We start from the raw sequence: 21,729 nt of genomic DNA on the forward strand, positions 1-21,729 counted from the left end.
ATTTATTCTTAAGGTCTGTTCTAATATACATGTATTCATTTTACTTTTTTTGTCTTCCAATAAAAACAACATATGTACTAGCAAAAATCTTTTGAAGATTGACTGGTATTAGTCTTTTGTGTTACATTTGTGTATCATGACAAGGTGCTGAAAATATGTTTGTCTCTATTCTCTTCCCCCCCCCCCCCCCCTCGTTCCCCTTCCTTTGCTCTCTCTCTGCTTCTCTGTTATTTTATTCTCCACTCTAGTTTCTCTTCTCTTGTTCTCCATCTCTCTCTCTCTCTCCATCTTTCTCTCACTCGTCTTTCTTCCTCTCCCCCTCTTCACTTTTGGCTCTTTTTATAATTCTCTATGATTTTGTGCCTGTTGCCTGAACATAGGCACGTAACTTTTTTGTGCATCATATAATGGACTTGTACTTTGCATAATCATAACTTGAAGAAGCCTTGTGGGCGAACAACTATTACACCAACACCATTACGTTATCACTAAAGTTTTTGCTTTTGCATTGAGTCTCTTTTTAAACCTCTCCATCACAGAACAACATCTTCTCTTTATCTGTATACAAATTATGTGTGCTTGTCTATCTACCGTATCTTCGTAGAAGTGCATAAAGTACATATCTAACTATGATATAACATCTATACCCGTCTCAAAAGGACTTTGGATATGTGGTATTTCATTTGTAGTAATATGTTGTATCATATATATATATTGCATTGTTATGCTTTATAATTTTGTTATTACACCCGGTGAATGGATTTCAGAGTCGCACATAAGTATGTGCCATATCCAATCCCTCGGGAGTACTGTACTCCTAATTTGCACCATTCTATTGCATAAATTCAGGCCGTTGGCAATGGCAAATGCAATCGTAATAAATCATATCAATCTAGTTTGTATTAGTTCCAAGCATTTCAGATTCTTTTGGACACCAACTAATGCTGACTTAAATAGCTTCATTTTTTGTTTTAATTTTAAAAAAAGAAAAAAAGAATTTGCAACAATTAAATACTGTAGTAAAAAATGAATGGAAAACTCAATTTTGAGAAATCAAATTTTATTTGAATTATTGCAAATAAAAAAATGCATATAACAAACTCACACATCTCATAAAAGATCAATAAATATATGTACACTTTCCATAACAGCAGTTACAAAGAGAATAGGATAAATACAATGTCACACAGTATTATATGGTCTGCTGAGTGCCAGGAGAGTAATAGACAATATAATTGCTCTTAAAGATACTATGTCCCTTTTGCAGCTAACATCAAATTTTGTAGAACTTTGCAGGAACTATGAATATGTCATGTACATGTATGTACAATGTATGTCCTATCTGTGAAATTTAAATATTCAAATTATGCAAGGAAACCTGTCAACTTGCTACACTGTCAGACACTATTGAGTGACTGACTGGCTTTTTTCATCTTTGGTAATAACATACATGAAATAAGCTGTTAAGGGTACATGAGCATTTGTCTACATCAATAACCCACTTCTTGTAATGGCCAAAATTAATCTGATTGAATCTTTGCGTAGCATAAAACGTACAACCATTCGATACAATGGTCTGAAAAAATCAGACTATTACTTACTGGTTCTATAGCTCCTAAGTCGATTCAACAACTAATAGTCTTTGTTTTCCCAGTTAAAGACATTTTCAAGCCCCCTTTTTTTTAAGGGAAGTTCTAAATTAATATTGTCTTTCAAATGCCGTTGGAATTTAACCTTTTCATTTTTTTTGGCCTGCAAATGGGACATAGTACCTTTAAGGCTTGTTCAGATTGGCCAAAAAAAGATACAGAAATATTACACTTCATTTCATCATTTTAAAAATGCAGTGGTTTTGCCGCATCATATCTGAACAAGCCTTTACACAGCAAAACAAAAGGCCAATAGCCTTTCACACATAAACATATCTACATAACTTCAATATGGAATTAACATTTTGGTCAAGTTGTATCAGCTGAGAATCAACTGAAGTATTAGGTATGTATAAAGTTATAGCAAAATCTGTCCTCTTGTCTCTCATGTAGCATCACATGGGTATCGTGATCAGACTCTTTTTCATTCATTAGGCCCTGGTTAAATATAAAGGAAAACCATGATGACTTAGGCCTAGAATATAGATCGTTTTAGAAAAGGAGAGGGAAACTAGATGGAACTTCGACTGCGTGCAGTCGAAAATGATGCCTCCGTCATAGAGCAATTTTACAAACCAAAACAGAAGAAATTTTTCAAATTCAAGTTAATCCATTAACAGGTTCTCAGAATATCGTGATTACAAGCAATTTCTCATATACAAATATGACCCTTTGATCTTTGACCTCATGACCCTAAAATCTACTCAGTTCATTGGCTCTGCAAGATGTCCTGAGTTAAATAGTAATCCATCTGTCAGTTCTAATGAGAATGCAATCACAAGCTATTTTTCATACATAATGAGCCCATGACCTTTGACCTTATGAAACAAGAATCTACTCAGTTCATTGGCTCTGCAAGATACATAATCTAAGTTTGGCAGGAATCCATCAAACTGTTCAAATGATAATACGATCACAAGCTGTTTTTGCATACATAATGAGCCGCATGACCTTTGACCTTGACCTCATGACCCCAAAATCTAATCAGTTCATCAGCTCTGCAAGTAACATACATGACCTAAGTTTGGCAGGAATCCATCAATCCGTTCTTGAGATAACGCGATCACGAGCTGTTTTTGCATACATAATGTGCGCTGTGACCTTTGACCTCATGACCCCAAAATCTAATCAGTTCATCGGCTCTGCAAGTAACATACATGACCTAAGTTTGGCAGGAATCCATCAATCGGTTCTTCAGAACGCGATCATGAGCTGTTTTTGCATATATAATGAGCCCTGTGACCTTTGACCTTGTGACCCCAAAATCAAATCAGTTCATCGGCTCTGCAAGATGCATACATGACCAAAGTTTGGCAGGAATCCATAAATCGGTTCTTCAGATAACGCGATTACGAGAACGGGACGTACATACATACGTACGTACGGATGGACGGACGGACAACCCGATAATGCCTCCAGCTACTTCGTAATGGAGGCATAAAAACATGAATGCATCTGTTAGTTGATCAGGAAGCTTAATATTTATCCTGTTACCATTTGACCCCAAAGGGCAAGCTTTGGATTTACTACAGTAGTATCATGTTGTTGAGTATCCTGCATTGGTCAATTCCTATCATACAAACTTGCCCATTTGCTTTTGTAGAAGATAAATTGAAGTACTGTATAGTTATGGTAGGATAACAATATATATTTTGTAAAGAACATTTTAGATTGTTTTTATATATGTTCACTTTTAGACAATTACATGTAAATACATATATATATGACATCCAGTCATTTTGGGTGTATTGGATATAACAAAAAATCCAATGAAAAACCAATATAATTGATACAGGTTTGTGATCATTCTTCCAAGGTCTGGGGTGCAGATTAAAGGTCAGAGTTTTGGGAACAGATACAAGCAACAACCATCCATAATCTTCTTTTTTCCACAATTTGCATCCCCCGATTCTTGAGCTCTTCATTGCTGGTAAGTATGTTGGATAATAACACAACCCTAGTAGTACTTTCCTGCATTGGTTTCTCTATTTGGAGTCACACACAATCTCTGTAGATCTTTAATGGAGGTATACATGAAAGACATCTTATACCAGTCATGCAGTGTATCAGAACATACTTTAAATATCAAGGACAGGATATCATCACATATTTCCAGGACCTACAATAATTCACCACAACTTGACACGTCTTATTGAAGAGTTATAAATGTTGCAAAACACCCTTTTATTATAGCATAAATGTATCGAATGCATGAATAGCAAGGTAACACTCTTATATAATAAGACTCTTCTATAATACTATCTGAGGAAATGAAGAGGTGAATTTAAATACCAAAATTCCTTTCTTGCGAAAAAAGTTGACAAAGCTTTATAGGTTGCTGGCGAAGGGCATTTAAGACATAATATAACATGAAAATACACAGAATTACTTTGACAATAATTTCAGCTTCTAGTTGGTAATGGGGGTCTTTTCTCCCTTCCACAGCTCTCGTAGTTCCACTTTGAGGTCTAAGTCTCTTAGCGCAGCCTTAGATTCATCAGGACAGTGCTTTGCAGCATCTCTGAGAAGACCCTCAATCCCAAGCTGTATAAATGGCTCCTTGTGCTCACGGGTCCTAGCGACTAGATTCCTCACTGCCATACAGGCTTGTGTCTGTAGGATCAAACATAAAAACCACGGAATGACATTAGAGTCGAGATGCTAGCAGTTACTCTGACTTAGTGTTACTGTTTCGAACGACATAAATATCATAAATATCAGAATAATTTGATGAAATTGTGAAATTTGTGGAAGCATTTATTGGTTTGAATCTGAATTTAAATTTTTATTAGTAAACGTCATTACATGAATATTTTGTTTCACATTACATTACATAAACAAGAAAATCAACAAGTGGTATAGTTTCGTGAGTAATTGCAAGCTAACAATAAACAATGTAGCTTGTATATACAGTGGTAAATAATATTATTACAAAATAATTATATGACACGAACCAGCCTATGTTTGACAATGAAGATACATAACAAATGGGAATGATAATTTTGATGTTGATGTTCTATTGATATATATGTTTAATTTTTTAAATATTTTTTAATCACATACATTTACATGGGTGGGATGTTAAAATTCTGCCTAAGTATTTATGATTGTTTTAATATACAGTGATCAATTATATTTTCATTCTCAAGTTTCATAATGCTTACAAATTTCTCTTTATCGCTAAGATCTTTGATATGTCCAGATATCTCTGCCATTTTATTGAGAAATACCCCACTTAACAGTCATTACAAGTTCTTAAATGTGAAGGTATTTTTTCCGGACTTCTATGTCTCCCAGTTTCTATCGGTAGATTGTGTGAACTAATTCTAAATCGGCAGGTATTTGTTTGTAGTTCGTGGTTTGAATGCAACTGTACAAAGAATTTTAAAAGACATTAAAAGAATAATACCTGAACTTTAGCTTCATCAGAATGTATGGTAAGAATCTGAACAAAAAGTTTGGCACCTTCAGCATCCATTACTGCTTGGCAGTTGATTGGTTTACGAAGAACAATGGCTGCCACAGCTCCACATCCAGCCTGACAAACCTATACAATACCATCCAAGAGACAAATTAGGTTAACAAAAATGGGTTTTTTACATCCTGTACATGTAGATCATTATATATTCAATCATGAGTTAAATGAAATATCATGGTACCAAAGACACAAATATTTAAGTTGTTTCCCCGCAGAAGCAAGATTGACTTTTCTACTCTGAATTTTATTGTATACTTCAAATGTTGTCCTTTGAATGGAAGAAGAAATTACATTTGCATTTCTTTCACAATGATTGCTATTCATCTCTTTAATTAAAACAATTCAGAAGTTTTGCTAAGCACTGACGGAACTTGGGCATCTTGCTTTAAGCAACCCTAAAATCCAAACACAAGTCCTGATAGGCTGACAGTCAGATCCTGTTTAATTTTGGGAGTACATCTTCAATTACAACGTCTGCATGATTTCTACGATATAAACATATACTGAATGTACATTGCAACATAGAAAGGCAACATCTGTAGACATGGAAATAACCTGGGGGAAAGACAAGCATGAATCCATGTCTCTGATCCAGACTCTTTCTCTCTCACCTGAGGTGCTCGTACGTATCTTGACATGGCTCCCAGGATAGTACGGATACCTCCTGCATTGACTATGGCAATCTTGACCTCATCATTACCAGCTATTGCCTTGAGTAGTTCAAGAAGCTGTCTCACGACCACCTGTAGAGTCAATATAGATAATGGATAAGAGATCACTATGGTCTTATGGAAGTTTACAGGTACATGCCTGTTTCGTTGAATGAACATAAACTATACTTTTTTCATGCATTATCATCAGTTACAAGTATCATGTTTAATATAAGTTCGCTTCATGGAGATGTACTTGTGAGATACCATACTTAATGTTTTCCTTGTATTTTTGAGGACACCACCATTAATGTTAGCATGTATTCAGTGTGTGTCAGAATAACAACGTACGGGTATAGTTGTCAGTGTAGAAACCATTATGTATTTCTATTTGCCATCAGAAATTGGCTTAAGATGCAATGTGCCTGTTACAAGGAATGTTTTCCTCTTAAACCAGAGTTCCTGCAAAAGAAGTGAGTTTGCTTAAAGTATAAATATAAGATGAAATTTAGCCAATTTAATTTACATTAGTTACATGGTTAATTGAACGGTATAGATTCATGTGAGTTAACACGTATGAGAGTGTGCATGAATGAGGTGTCACATTGTAGATTTGTTACCGATAGTGGGCGTGTGTAACACGTTGGGTTAAAATGACATAGAAAAGAAATGGTCATGGTATTGGATATGTAATACAGTATTATAAACTTGAGTTAGTTCATTAAGCAGAGTGTTGTTAATTGATGCTTAGGAAAGAAAGCAGTTAGTTTAATCCTGTTAGAATTGCAGAGAACAAATATAGCATATGTGTTACAAGTAAATCCTTATTTGTTTAATACGAAAGATTATCTTTAGGAGGATAGAGTACGTAGCTATAGAGATTGATTTCATTAGTCATTTATTATGACAGGTACATTAGTATGTGAAAGGACACATCATGCAAGCACTCAAGTAATTATTCAGTGTAATAGATTATGCAGATAAGTGAGCATAAATTATAGATATAATTTACAGACTTAGTTATTCTTACTAGGTATAAATGAAAACACAAGCACAGAAATTTAAGTGCAATACACAAGTATTTATTTACATGTGCTAAATGTCTGTATGTATTCTTGTTACATGTATTTATTTTATACAGATTGAATTGTTACTACGACTTCTCAAGAATAAAGCACACCGGAAGTCAAATCCAATTTGCGCAGACTGAGTTTCTTTGGGGTAATTGCTGGGTGTTTGAGCCACTATAGATAATGGATAATGGATACTTTGTCAAGAGATCACTATGGTCTTATGGAAGTTTACATGCCCTTCGTAAGACACATCATTATTTCAACTTTGATGAAACCGTCAGCATTTAATGGTAACAAGTCAAATGCGACTGCGTCTCCTATATGCCTCTGCCCTAATTTCAGTATAGGAAATGGATGGAATTATTCACGACATATCACGATGAAAACAAAAAGCCTATACTTAAATGTCAACTGACAACTATGATCTTGACCTACTAGTAATAGCTCCAAAATCTAATCAGATCATGACATCTTCCTATGGTAGTTTATAGTTTTAACAAGATTGAGCCTCATATATCTCTAGTGGTTCTTTAGATATCGCGATAACGAGACCAATACCTGGAACTTCACCTCTGTGACCTTTGACCTAGTTACTACAAAATCAAATCATATTGTCTTCCTATACTACCATAAAAGGCATCGTTTAACAATGTTAAATCTGAGATGCACGGCCCTACACTGTACGTAGGCTTTTAAAAGTCATGGGGTTCCTGACTGACCTATTTAAAGGTTTATAATTAGCATGAGCTAAATCCAGGATTTTGTTTCAGAATCTGAGACAAAGTTACCAGATCCCTCTTAAGTTTGAAGTTCATATCGTAAGTCATTCTTGAGATATCGCGATAATAGAAAGGGGGACGGACAGAAGGACAACCTCAAAACATAATGCCTCCTGCACCACCTTCGCCTTCGGTGGCTAGAGGCATCCAAATTTCATCCACCTTGTAAGGATTTTTTTTGTGGAATATTGTTTATAAAACTTGACTTTGCTTTCAAAATAATGAAACTAATGACTCCGAGTGCTATCCTTCTCTAACATCTAGGTTATGTGACACCTGAGACAAATCAGAATGATAATTAAGGATAGTATTTCATCCACCTTTCTTCAAAATCTTGAAATCAGTCGATTTACTCAATCATATCTGAATTTTAGTGATTGATTATAAATAGGCCTGATATATCACTGTTTCCTATAACCAGGGCCTGATGGCTGAAAACCGGACAGACCTGATGCTTACATAAATTTCTACACGTGGGACAGCATGGTACAGATTTTGCATTGAATTTGCAAAAACCTAGAAATTGGCTTGGACAGGTCAGAAAGGTTGCTAAAATGTCACCTTTTACACTGGTTGAAATGTCATGCCACAGTTCATTCTCCAACAGAAGATACATGTACTAGTATCGTTTTTTGGAATACTGTTTATAAAACTCGACTTTGCTTTAAAAAAAATGAATATCTCTGAGGTTATCCTTCTCTTTAAACATCTTGGTCATGTGACACTTGGGAAAAATCAGAATCCCTCCGCTGTGGCATGACCTAATCACCTAAATAACCTGGCCATTTTAGGTTAAATGGAAGTCCACCCGCATATTATCTTGGTTTTAATAAAAGCAAAAAATGAGAGAAAAAAATCAATGAATGTTTGAGCAAGATCCAAGGAAACTTGGAAAAGTTATGAATTTTTGAAATTGTCATTAGTGTAACACAAATTGCCAACACTGCGACGTTTTGCGAGTTCCTCTCCAATTTCTTCTGTACAGACAATTTCATAAACTTTCATTTTCTTTGTTATTTTAAGTACAAGTAAATAGAAGGAGAACTCGCAAGATACGTCACATAGTTGCCAATTTGTGTTTCATTGATCGTACCTTCAAAAATTCATAATTTTCTTATTTTTAATCACTTTTTGCTCAAACTTTCACTGACATGTTTCTCTCATTTTTGTGCTAATATCAGGGTGGACTTCCCCTTTAATACACACATATTGCATATTTTGGTTTCGTTCAAAAGCCTTTTTCTTACCCACCTGGCTAGCTAGATCATCACCCAACACCTTCAAGACTGACTTCAAACCTCCTAGATTGACAATCTCTTGGCAGAACTCATTCCTGACTGAGAGACGTCCTAAGGTCGAACTGAGGTCACCTACAGCAGCCTGATCGTGCATGCAACCTGCAAGGAAGCCATGTACCGCAACAGAATTAACCTGCCTTCTCATGCAATGAGAATAGCCATTTTTTCAATGTAATCAAGCTCCATAATTAATGCATGTTAGTCAGCAGACATTCTTAAATTCAAGTTGGGACAATAATCTAACTTTTGAAAAATCAGTCCACAAGGCACTGGGAAAAAGACAAAGTGGAAAGTGATAATGGTATGGAATTCTTTGGGCGATTCATGTTCTATCTGGGTCATTCCATGTCAAATCACCCAGTAGGTTTAACCCAACAATTTTTTATTTTAATTAAATCCCCACTGTACTACTCGTAGCTACTTGCTCCCTCCATATCGTGCCTAATCGGTGACCTTTGGTCCCTCATGATCCTCTTTTTCTGGTATGTTAATTGAGACCTGAGTTGATGAGATAGCCACCTGTCAGTGATCACCCTGGGTGGTTTATCCCTCCTGGCTAAACTAGTATAGACAGGATTTAAACTAAGTGTACTTGTTGAGCGTGATCTCACAGTACCAAATCTCAATTTTTTGGTCAATGGGGTGAGGGGTTTGGGAGAACCGGCCCACCAAATTTTGAGATTTTCTGCAAAAATGGGCTTTGCCACCTACCTTTTTATCTCAGGAACTAATGGGTCAATCTTTACAAAATTGGTATTGTTGGAAAGGAAATTCAATAAGGATTCTAAATCTGCCATCATTTTGAAGAGTGGTACATGTTGGGGTACCTAGACCTTTTGACCTAAGATTTGACCTTGAAATTGACCTTGACAACATTTTTCATGAAATATCATCTCTGACATGTTCACTAAAACATATTAAAGTTTCGTACTCATACCCAGTTATAACTGCAAAAGCAGCGGGTTTGCTGAAGATGTACATTGTACACGCTGTATGTACAATTTAATACTGTTTATTATGAATATCTGTGAGTCCTTATTGCTCCTAAACAAAACATATTATAACTCTGAAATTTTTTAATATGTTTTAGACTAAAACATATTTACACATTTCAGAGTTTAGTGACCATGGAATGACCCATCTGCAAGTTAAAGGTCTACATGTATAACTTTTTCTGAAAACTATTAAGAAATTATTTTTTCCTCACACTTTAGCAAAATTAATAAACATATTAGTAGTACTTGCACAACCTTGTCAAATTTTGTAATTGTTTCTTCAACTCCCAAACTGCATGTAAAATGGGTTGTTTTATCAAGCATCTTTTCATTCTTATAATATAGTTTACTTACTCTGCATGACTTCAAGAAGCAGCTTCAATGCCCCACTTTCAACGATAAGCTTAGCATGGTCATGGGCTTTCCCAAAAGGTACCCTGACGTCATCATCAACAACCAGGGCACGGAATGTGGCGTCTACTTCTCGTATGACCTTCACATCATTCTTTGTGTTTCCTAAGATATTGATCAGTGTCTTGATAAGGCCCCTTTTCACATATGCCTGCCTGTTTGTCTCATGTTTGATGCAACTAAATCTAATTGCTTTGATGGTGAGGGCAAAATTCAGAGGATGACTATCCCCTTCATTACTTGTTGAAGTCTTCACAGTTTCAAGTAAGAAGTCCATACCATCTGCCGTCATAAGATCAGGTTGTCCATTTAACAATGAGCACAGGCTCTCAAAAGCTTTGCATTGGAACTTGTCATCTGTCTTTGCTAATCGACTTTGAGCCAGAAGCAGCAAGGTAGGGAATGCTTCATTACTGGCAGCTTGCATTCGGTGTGCTAAATCTTTATCACACTCTGTCTTGAAGACTTCAAGGTGTGATATGATAGCCTCTTGTACCTCCATCCCCTCAGCCCCAGATGTTATGTTCTTAATTCCCTCTGTCAATCCATCCAGGGCAACATTCACAGGATGCTTAGCTGGTTCGCCAGATTCTTCTCCTATTATAGAAAAGACAATAACTCAACAATAGGAATTGCAAAAGCGAAGGAAGATGCCTAAGAATCAGATAAGAAATTCAATTATTAATCTAAATGTATACATTATCAATTATTCACTCCCTTTACCTTGAGACAGAAAAATTATTCAGTAAATCTACTAAAAAGTTGATTTGACATAACATGTGTTTCACATGTGACAATGCCTTTGGCTTGCTACCCTGCCTACCTTCTTCAAATTTGACAATGGTGTTTCCTTTTTGCAGGCTTTCACATGCTACTGTGGCTACCTTTAAGAGAAAACTGAGAGCCCTTCCCATAGGAAAAGAGGGCTAATCAACCAAGTATACCAAGTATACCAAGTAAGTACATTTGTGTCTTCTCAGACCTACCCCTGCACCTGCTGTGGCAAGACGTCTATCATCAGTCAGGAATGCCTTCTTCTTTCTTTCTTTCTTTGTGAAAAAAGCCAAGTACAAATCACATACATGTATACAATGTATGATAGTAATTGTAATTGCTTTTTTAAATTTCATTCACAGCCACAACACTGAATCCATCATGATTATTTATGATCATCAATCATAATCAAATGTAAAATTAATCGATGACATAATATGTACCGTGATGATTAAATCTGATGATTAAATCTTATAATCGAATTGGATAGAGATGTATTACATAATCTAAATTAATGTTAAAAATATCAAGGTCAGTGTCATAAACTAAGTTTTTATAATAACTACCAGCTATCAGAGAATTGTTCAAAAACTTCTTTTTAGAAACAGACTTTTCATCAAATTTCTCCATGATATCATACTAATTTGGTCTGAAAATTATATAGCTTATTCACAGTAGCATGCTTTTTTTCAGAGCGGAAAATTTGCTGGTAAAGAATTACTTTTGAAGTTCCTTCCATGACTTTGAAAAACAGAAAAGGTTTTTTTTTTTAATGAAATTACATTGACACTGATTCAAGCAAACTTTGACCTACCGATATGCACCTCTTTGATGATGTTGGCAAGGTTGATGCCCTGAGATTCAAACTGCTGAATAGAATCTGCTAAAGCCTCTTCTGCACTCATCTCAAATTCATCCATATTCTCCTTCACAACAGCATCAAATGTATCCTGGGTTATACGTTTGGAAGCCATGACTAAACGTGACTATCTGTGTGGAGATTGAAGCAAACAAAATATTAAATTGCATTATATCAGCAAGCTTGTACATGATATAGGCAAACAATAAAGTATCAAGTGACCGAAGATAAGCTTTACTTTAGACTTGTTTCCTAGTCAAAAGTGATGTAGTATCACTTCAAATAACAAATCCAAACAATAAACATGTCGCACCTCAGGGTTATAGCAGGATGTAACGTCCCCTTGAGCTAGTATAGAAACAGCAATGCCTCTCATGGCAGTCAATATATCTATATTAATACTGAACCGAAAAGAATGAGGAGCCGACCCTACCCAAATCAGAGGCTAACGAACGAAAGAGACAGAAATTTTCGGTCTATGACTCTCTATGCTTTGCTGGAGTGGAGAGGAGGTGGCCGGTGGCACTCCAGCAAAGCATCTGGCTCCTCTGACTGCCTCTATACATAGACTGAAGTACGTCCTATGGGGACTGAGTGGAACAAATGGGTCGGTTCGGCCAGACTGCGTTGAATGAGATATGCAACAAGTTTGTCACTCTTTACCGTCCTTGTTTTCACGAAGTGACGGTAGTGAGGAAAATCGTAACGCAAAGTGAATGCAATTTTTTTTCACTACCGTCACTTCGTGAAAACAGCGACGTTACGTCTAAAATTTGGCTGTAATATTACACTAATTGTTATTTAAGATAAAAATTAACACAGAAACATCTACTTTGACTTACAATAGCTTGCTCATTTAGATCCTAAATTAATGATTTATCCGAGAAAGTCTCGTAGTCGACATGATTCGTTGTCATCCATCTTGGTTTTAGTTGATGAGTATTCATTTTTTCTTTTCGAACGTCCAATAGCTAATGTACGTACGAGTCAGCCCGGCTTGACCCAGTGATATATGAATATTCATAAACCCAATATTAAACGAGTGCTCTGATTGGCCATTCGCTATGTTTTGGTAGGTTGATCCGGAAATATATCGGCCGGGTCATGTCATAGATTATCAGTTTGAAAGGATGAACGTACCGTTTCACGGTTCTGAGATAAAAATTGGATAACTCATAAAGTCTAGGTCTAGATCTACATGTAGATCTAAGTAAGTCCGTAAATTTCGCATTTTGAAATAAGAAATAAAAAGTTGCATAGAGGTCTATATGTAAATAGGATAAAAATAGACTAGACCTAGGTCTATACGTCTAGTTTTTTTTGGCCAATCTATCCCCCCGGTGCAAGTCGTCTGGATTACCGTCTGTTTATGGGGAATGTCAACAAATGTCAGTTTTATTAAAGAATTGACCCATATCAGACGGTTATTTATTGACCTTTAGCACTGCACTACGTGTTATTAGGCAGAATTGCACGCACGAATAGTCCATACACACATAACACACAAATGCACGCAATAAGACGATGTGGCTGATCGGCAAGTTTGACAGTAGACTCATAATTTAAATTTTTTAATTATTCTTTCTAACATCGGCAAGTTGGAAAAATTGTATTTTACTGCTAGACTATTTTATATTTTGATCTAATCTAGGCCTAGTGTCATCAATTGTCACTAAACTACAGATTTTGGTTATCCTATACTTTAGGGTGTTTTATTATTTTGGGTTTCTAACTTCAGTCAACAGCTCTAGTCTACATGCATATATCTATTAGATCAATGTTGTGTCGTACGGCCGTGCTCCTGGGCACGCACGCGCGGGTTTAAAGTGACATTGGCTTTTGAATCTACTTGGAGTGTGATTAGAAGAGGAAGGGCACAGGGATAATAAAACCCCTTAAAACGAAGTAGGTAATATCAGAGACGCCAAGTTCAAAGATCGGCTATGCGTGACATTTTAATTTTTCGGCGCACAAGCACGCGTGCGAGGGTATAACACACGTATAAGGTATAGCCTTTTTTCTAAATCTAGCGCGCGCGCCGTGCGTGAGAGCATTTCCCGACCCTCCAAATGCGTGATGTCACGCCTAATGCGTGACACTTGGTAGCTCTGTAATATGCACTTCTTTATATCCAATTAACGCCCCTTCCCCCCCCCCCCCCCAGCGCCCCCACCACTAGCCCCTAATAATCCAGGCTACATGAATATGCTGTCCCTGTACTCATCACCGTCAGACAATCCTGTTCACTGTTCATATTTAATAAAACCCCTTAAAACTAAGTAGGTAATAAAACTATAACGCATACATTCACTCTATACATCCCCTTTTGAAAGCAGGCCATTGAACAATCAAGTAGGTCTGTAGATTATATAACCAGTGTGCCACTTTTAACCTGCGAGTGAGCGCCCAGGAGCACGGCCGTACAACACAACATAATAGATATATGCAATTATGCATGTATGATGTAGAGCTGTTGACTGAAGTTAGGAACCAAAAATAATTAAACACCCTAAAGTATAGGATAACCCAGATGGTGAGTGAAATCAGTTGAGTTTTGTACAGTCTTGTTTGAAATGTTGATATGCAACAAGATTTTCACTCTTTACATCCTCATAACTGCTGCAATTATAATAAAAATTAAAAATAACATATATATAGCTTAGGCCATGTAAAATTGATTTCATGTTGATCGTCCCCGCCCGCTTCCTTTTTTCCGCCCGCCTCCTTATATTTGATATTTGATTTTTTTTTTTTTTTTTTTTTTTTTAAATAATCGAGTACAACTTGTTTTAATTCTTTGTCAAAAATAAATATAGAGTTGAAATTTGATCTATATATATATGTGTTCTCAGTGTTTTTCTCTTCAGGAAAGAGAGAGCATTGGATTTTGCCCTTAACATTTGATACAGTCAACAAATCTTGGTAGTGGTTTCTGGCATATACTCCCATTCTGGCACTCCTTTGGTAGGGTATATGCAGCATAGCTGGATTTCGATTTATACATGCATGGGTCATCACCCTTGGTACTTTCAATGTTGGAGTGAGGATTTAATACTTGGCATTCAATATCATGACGTGATGGTAGTATGCAAGTCACTTAGTTGGCGTCCTCTGCTTGAGGCAGCTTCCTGTAGTGCAGACTTGGATAGACCAAAGCTAGCCTGTACCAAAGGTACGCCTTCAAGGCTTCCAATGAAAATGTTAAATATCATGTCATTCATGTAGATCTACATAAATGTTAAAACAACAATTACAAAATCAAAACAAAAATGACAATATATTTACAAATTACATATTTAAAATAAAGGCAACATTTAATATTTAAAAAAAAGAAACCTGTTGAAGAAAGCCAAAATTGATATTTTAGGGCAAATCAAACTCACTACAGCAACGTTGGTTGATGTACATATTCAATTATATACTATTTGTACACGCGGCAGCCATCTTGGGAAAAATATCAAATATCAAATAACATGGTACACCCTCTTCCTCTTTTTCAAAAAATCCGGACGATCAACATGTAATCAATTTTACATGGCCTTATTTGACTTACGATAGCTTGCTCATTTAGATCCTAAATTAATGATTAATCCGAGAAAGTCTCGTCAACATTATCCGTCTTGGTTTTAGTTAATGAATATTCATTTTTTCTTTTCGAACGTCCAATAGCTACCGTAGCTATGTACGAGTCAGCCCGGCTTGACCAACGAACTCCCACGAAACGAGTGCTCTGATTGGCCATTCGGCTATGTTTTGGTAGGTTGACCCGGAAATATTTTGGCTGCCGGGTCATATAGCCCTATGTTCGAGTGCATGCACGTACTGTTTCACAATCTGAGATACAAATTGGATAATTCATATAAGTAAGTCCCTAAATTATTTATTAAGTTATCAAATTTTGATAACTGCAATTAGGACAAATGACATAGGTCTACCGACCTAGATTCTAATTTAGACCTACATCTGATTTAGAAATCAGAAAATTAGATCTAAATATAGACTATAAAGAAAATCGGGGAGAAAAATGTTTTGAACGTAAAGATGTACATTGTTGGCTCTAGCTACCCCCACGGTACGAGATCTCTGGGTTACCATCTGTATTGGGGAATGTCAACAAATGTCAGTTTTATTAAAGAAATGACCCAAATCAGATGGTAATTTCTGTCATTGCTAATGCGTATTGACCTCTAGCACTGAATTACGTGTTAATAGGCAGCATTTTAATACATAAATAGACAATACACTTATAACACACAGATGCACACAATTATGCCGATGCGGCTGATCGGCAAGTTTGACAGTGGACTCACAATTTGAATTTTTAAGTTATTTTTCTAACATCGGAAAGTTGAAAAAATTGTATTTTAGTCTAGGCCTAGGCCTACTGCTATTTAGGTGTCATCAATCGTCACTAAGTCTAAAGTACCGATTTTTAGTGAAATCAGTTGGAGTTTTGTACAGTGGTGTTTGAATAGTTTAGAATCAATAGCACAGCTTTTAATACACAGCCAGGGTAGTAATGCACCTATGTCTGGAGCAACGGTGGTCGGTAGAGCTCCACCAAAACGGCGGAGGTAAAATGAGTTAAGGTCTACGGTAATTACAGGTACCGGTACGGTACGGTACCTTAACTAAAACAACGTCGAGATCGACCATCCTTTTTTACAGGAACTTAACAAGGAAAAATCGTTAAAACGTACCGTCCTTTTCCCCAACTTTGCGACCTACACTAGTTTTAGTAAGAGATTGACACAGCAGGCTGAGCAGCTCACAGATAAATAACACCGTAGGCGTAGGCCTAGCTATATTCGTCATGCCGCACATATTCTGTATAGCGTATAGCGTTCCGTATTCTTTAGCTTGACGACCGTACGTTTACAATACCGTACCATCGAAATCCAAGTAAGTAGAAGGATTTTCCGAGACCGCTGAATTGCACCGCCGTGCGCCATCTTGGATAGAACGAGCGTCGTGAAAGCGAACTGCGACTACGTGCTATGTGTATGCTCAACTTTCGTCTGCAAAATGCCATATTGTGCAGCTTTCAACTGCACCAATCGCCTTAAAAGAGGCTCTGGAATAACCTTTCATAGTTAAGTGATCACTTCATTAAAAACATGGCAAAAATAAACAGTTTTGCATGATAATCCGAACGCAGAAAGCCACAGACTAAAGCGTGTATTTGTACATCGGTCCCATCTATTCATTTCCATGTTTGTGAACTGTTTTCGCTCGAGTTCAATGACATCGGCTATGAACTATCGAAAATATTGAATTCCACAGAGCTGCAAAGTATTATAAACCGATAATATCGAATACATGATATCCAGAGAATACTGTACTGTTTTTTTTTTTTTTTTTGGGGGGGGGGGGGGGGGGGGGGGGGGAATCATTGGGGCATAAGCAGGTCACTATTTTTGTTTGACTTGGTGAAACTTGGTTCAAGTTACTTTGAAGATTAACTTGAACTTATGAACATGTTGCATCGCGGCGCTGGTATTAATAGTGACACAATTTCCCGTGAGTCGTCAGACTTTCAAGCATTATTGTAAGAAATTTACTGGAATTTACTCAAAATTTACACCTTAATTTTGGACATTTAAATTGTTGTAAAACACAAGAAATTTTACTCATTAAAGTTGGTCATTGTGAAAGTTACGGCCTGTCAGTCATGGCAGTTAAAGAAGCTACCTGCATGAACCTTCCTACGTCCTCTAAAACTTACTCCTCAGATGAATATGTGTAGATTATGTAGTGATTTCATATGGCCTAGTAAAGCACAGCACTTGAAATACAAATCAAGACAAAAAACCACCAGGCAATATTTTGCGAAGCTCCCATTACTCTGGTACATGTATATCTTTAAAGACATATACATTTTGAAATATTTGGGGATTTCTGCTGTAAAAGGGTAAAAAATTGGTCAATCTTATTTATGTGTATTTTTTTACATAATATTTCACCATTGATGAAATAAATATACTAATTCAAACAGACTATTTCATCTTCTCCTTCCCACTGAAATGACAGAATGTGCACTACAGGGATAGTATACGATATTTATTACGATGTTTGCCCTATTGGTCTATTTTGTGTTTTATACATCTAGGCTTACCCAGAGAGAAAGGAATTGTGTGATTCTATTATTGACACTAGCCTGTCTTCTGTCTGACAGGTTTAGGTATAGTTTGAATCTGATTGCATAAATTAGATTTGAGATTAGAATTTGCGAAAGAGGCATCAAAGAAATATTTAAAAAAAAAACTGTATTATTGTCAACGTGTTTCAGGGAAAGGGATTTTCTTTAAATTTTGTATTTTTAACTTGACTCTGATCACTTATGGTTCCCAAAGCTATTTATAAATTATTGTGCGTATGTATCTTGATAATGGATAATGTATTCGGTGATGGCATAGTGCCACATACAATGTGTGTACAAACAAATTGTTTCGTCAAATTAGATAAGGAAGTCACTCATTATGTTGTATGAAAATCTGTATACAGAGGTTTACGGTGTATGCAAACGATCCCTGTTTTGTTATAAAATATTGTCCAATGATTTTATTGTTCAATGTGCAGTGTCATCTATTCTACACTATTGAATTCAAACTGTAGTTGCAATGGTTGTATCCATGTTTACCAACTGAAAGAGCTTGAGCTAAATGAAAGTTGCAACTTTCATCTAGAGTAAGAATCTGTTTTAAAAGTTTTCACTGAAATCAGATGAATCCATACATTGCTTCATGAACAAACCAAAGAGAGGGAAATACTGATTCATATGTATTATATCTTGTTGATGTCTAGTTTTTTAATGAAGTATGTTCAAGTTTTGAGTGCTAAAAGCGAGAAAATCTTGCCTTTTGTATATTGTAGTCAGTCAAATGCAAATGTACATGTGATTATTTCTCTGTGTGTTAAAATGAATAAGAAATGTGCCGGTATAAACATAATGTGCCATGATTGCTTGCTTGAGGAACGTTTTTTCCACACCATTGGAGGATTTTTTTTCTTCATATCCACCATTGCAATAGTTCATGGATGTTTTGATATGTACTGTATACATTCATGTAATACATAGCGCAATGCCAAGGTTAAAAAAACAACTTAATAAAGATGAAAGTATTCACAATTATGTGGAAAGACATGACAGTTGCCACAATGTGTCATTACTTAACACTTCTTAGATAAATCTTTAATATGCCTATATGGGATGAAAATAATATCTGGCAGCAAAATGGTAGCCTCCCAAGGGAAAGAAAAGAAATAATATTAATATTCAGTGGGCCTACTTCTGCAGTGCCAAGAATCAAAGGGATAGAGAAAGAGAGAGGGGAGAGAGACAAAAAGAGAGAGGGGGAGAGTGAAAGAAAAAGGGGGAGAGAAAAAGAGAAGGGGATAGAGAGAAAGAGAGAAAGAAAGGGAAAGTGAAAGAAAAAGAGAGGGAGAGAGAGAAGGGGATAGAGAGAAAGAGAGAGGGAGTAGAGAAAGGGGTAGAGAGAAAGAAGGGGAGAGGGGGAGTGTGAAAGAAAAAGAGAGGGAGGGAGAGAAGGGGATAGAGAGAGGGGGAGTGGGAAGAGAAACACAAAGACTGAGAATTTACGAGTGTGTGTAAAGAGAAAGTGGGAGTGATTTATATAGATAGAGCCTAAATAATTTGATATATTCTTTCTATCACAGAAAGAGACAAAACTAGCCTAATACCACAAATGATATTTAACAAAATAGTCTAGCTCTTTTAGTCTTTATGCAAAAAAACCCCTAAAATTTCAACTCCCCTACTGTCCAAGCTGCCGCTCTTATTCCAATATTCAAGTCATCAAACATCATTCTGTATGGGACTTGGAAAAGGGCATAAACAATATATGTAAAGATATTTTTCACCAAAACTAACAATAAAACCCTGGTTTCTGGACGTCCCTTCCTCCAATTGCAATAGGAGCTTGTACACAATACTGTAACAAATCAGTGTTTTAGTATTGGACGAAGGTTAAGCATTTTCTGTTGTACGAGCATGCGCTATAGCAATATGGTGCATCGTTGATTTAGCAATTACCAAACTGAAGGAAAATGAGCATAAATTACATATTTTAATCATGTTGGTGCAATTATCATGTTTCTTTTGGGGATATTACTTGTATAGTAGTGATCTAATCAGGAATAAGGGGTTATACTGAAGATTATATGTGAAGATTTTATGGGATTAGCAGAAATATTGTGTTGAAGTGTTGTTTTACTAACGAGGACATAATTGTTCTTTTACACGTTTATGTATAGGGAAATTGTTACAATGGTCAGGGTTGTGCATCTAGGGCTTTCCACTGCACTGTATCCGATACAGGCCAGCCTCACCGAGGCTGGCCTGATAGTTGGCCTGATAGTTGGCCTGATTGTTGGCCTGATAGTTGGCCTGATAGTTGGCCTGGCCTAAGCCTCTAAGCTAAGTCTCACATAGTTTGCACTATACTTGTGTTGAGTTTACCCGATTGTTGAATGGATCGCAATAAAGACTTTCAACCTACACATCATGATTGGTTTGATTTCTTGGAGCAGTGAAACCAAGGGACGAGAACCTGTGACAAGTGTTGACAAGGGAAATTGATTGTTCGAAGGATGCTCAATTGATTGATGCTGTGAACGAGACGTTTAGGTGACCGATTGTAGTCGATGGACGAATGATTGTTGAGATACGTGTGAGCAGTTAATAACTCCAGCCATTAAGCTACGGGCATATATTTTGTCCAAACGGACGGAGAGCGCCTGGCCAGATACGGGGCATCCTGACAAATATTCCGTGTCAAGCCAAGGTGGCGAAAACGTGTCCGCCACACATGGTGTCAGAAGTGGGATTGCTGATGGCGTGGAGTGGTCGAGCTGACGGAGCTGGGGGACGACGACAGTAGCACTGACGGAGCTGGGGGACGACAGGCAGTAAGTCTGACGACGTTACAAGCTGGTAGAGCTGACGAAGCTGGGGGACGACAGGCAGTAGGTCGATCTGACGGCGTCACAAGCTGGTAGAGCTGACAGAGCTGGGGGACGACAGGCAGTAAGACTGACGGCGTCACAGCTGGTTGAGCTGGGGAACGACGGGCAGTAGGTCTGACGGCGTCACAAGCTGGTAGAGCTGACGGAGCTGGGGGACGACGAAGGGCAGTAGGTCGGACGGCGTCACAGCTGTGGTCGAGCTGAAGGAGCTTGGGGACGACGGGCAGTAAGACTGACGGCGTCACAGCTGGTCGAGCTGAAGGAGCTTGGGGACGACGGGCAGTAAGACTGACTGCGTTACAGCTGGTCGAGCTGACGGAGCTTGGAACGACGGGAGGTAGCATTGACGGTGTTGCAGCTGGTCGAGCTGACGGAAATGCGGAACGACAATGGAGTCGTATAATGACCCAAACATGCTGCCAGACTGGTTTGACGGGGAAATTCCCATACTGGACTACTTGGAGCATTTCGAAGCATGCGCAATCATCAATAATTGGACGGAAAGAAAGGCAACGCATTATCTAGCAGCCAGTCTACGTGGGCCAGCGTTGAGGCTACTGGGGAAGAATGGTGAGGTAGAACTGACGTACAGTGCATTGACCAGCAGGCTCATACATCACTTCGGACCTTCAGGAAAAGCTGATGTATTCTTGGCCGAACTACGTTCCCGACGAAGGAAGCCGAAGGAGACCCTTCAGGAATTGGGCCAAAGTATCAGATACATGGCAGCAATGGCTTACCAGGAGTTTGGTGCCGATGGGCAGGATAAGCTGGCTCG

At 37.4% G+C, this 21,729-nt stretch overlaps 2 protein-coding genes across 5 annotated transcripts; both read right to left on the reverse strand.

Annotated features, from left to right (window-relative positions):
• Positions 1 to 3,801: 3,801 nt before the first annotated feature.
• Positions 3,802 to 16,771, reverse strand: LOC582265 (armadillo repeat-containing protein 6). Of its 4 annotated transcripts, none has more exons than XM_011682414.2 (7): positions 16,667 to 16,771; positions 11,922 to 12,097; positions 10,277 to 10,930; positions 8,881 to 9,026; positions 5,739 to 5,870; positions 5,059 to 5,196; positions 3,802 to 4,262 (listed from the first exon to the last, which is right to left on the reverse strand). In XM_011682414.2, the coding sequence occupies exons 2-7, from the start codon at positions 12,079 to 12,081 to the stop codon at positions 4,059 to 4,061; spliced, it is 1,434 nt and encodes a 477-aa protein (XP_011680716.2). In that variant the 5' UTR covers positions 12,082 to 12,097; positions 16,667 to 16,771; the 3' UTR covers positions 3,802 to 4,058. The 4 variants fall into 4 exon arrangements, with proteins under 4 accessions (XP_011680716.2, XP_011680717.2, XP_011680718.2 ...); XM_011682415.2 differs by having other exon boundaries at positions 11,922 to 12,099; positions 16,698 to 16,762; XM_011682416.2 differs by having other exon boundaries at positions 16,593 to 16,758.
• A 4,029-nt stretch (positions 16,772 to 20,800) lies between these two features.
• On the reverse strand, positions 20,801 to 21,295 carry LOC105446082 (classical arabinogalactan protein 9-like). Its single transcript, XM_011682422.1, has one exon. The coding sequence runs from the start codon at positions 21,293 to 21,295 to the stop codon at positions 20,801 to 20,803; it is 495 nt and encodes a 164-aa protein (XP_011680724.1).
• Between the last annotated feature and the right edge of the window lie 434 nt (positions 21,296 to 21,729).

Source organism: Strongylocentrotus purpuratus, unplaced genomic scaffold (genome assembly GCF_000002235.5).
Source record: "Strongylocentrotus purpuratus isolate Spur 01 unplaced genomic scaffold, Spur_5.0 spur5_scaffold_9, whole genome shotgun sequence".
Classification (NCBI taxonomy): domain Eukaryota; kingdom Metazoa; phylum Echinodermata; class Echinoidea; order Camarodonta; family Strongylocentrotidae; genus Strongylocentrotus; species Strongylocentrotus purpuratus.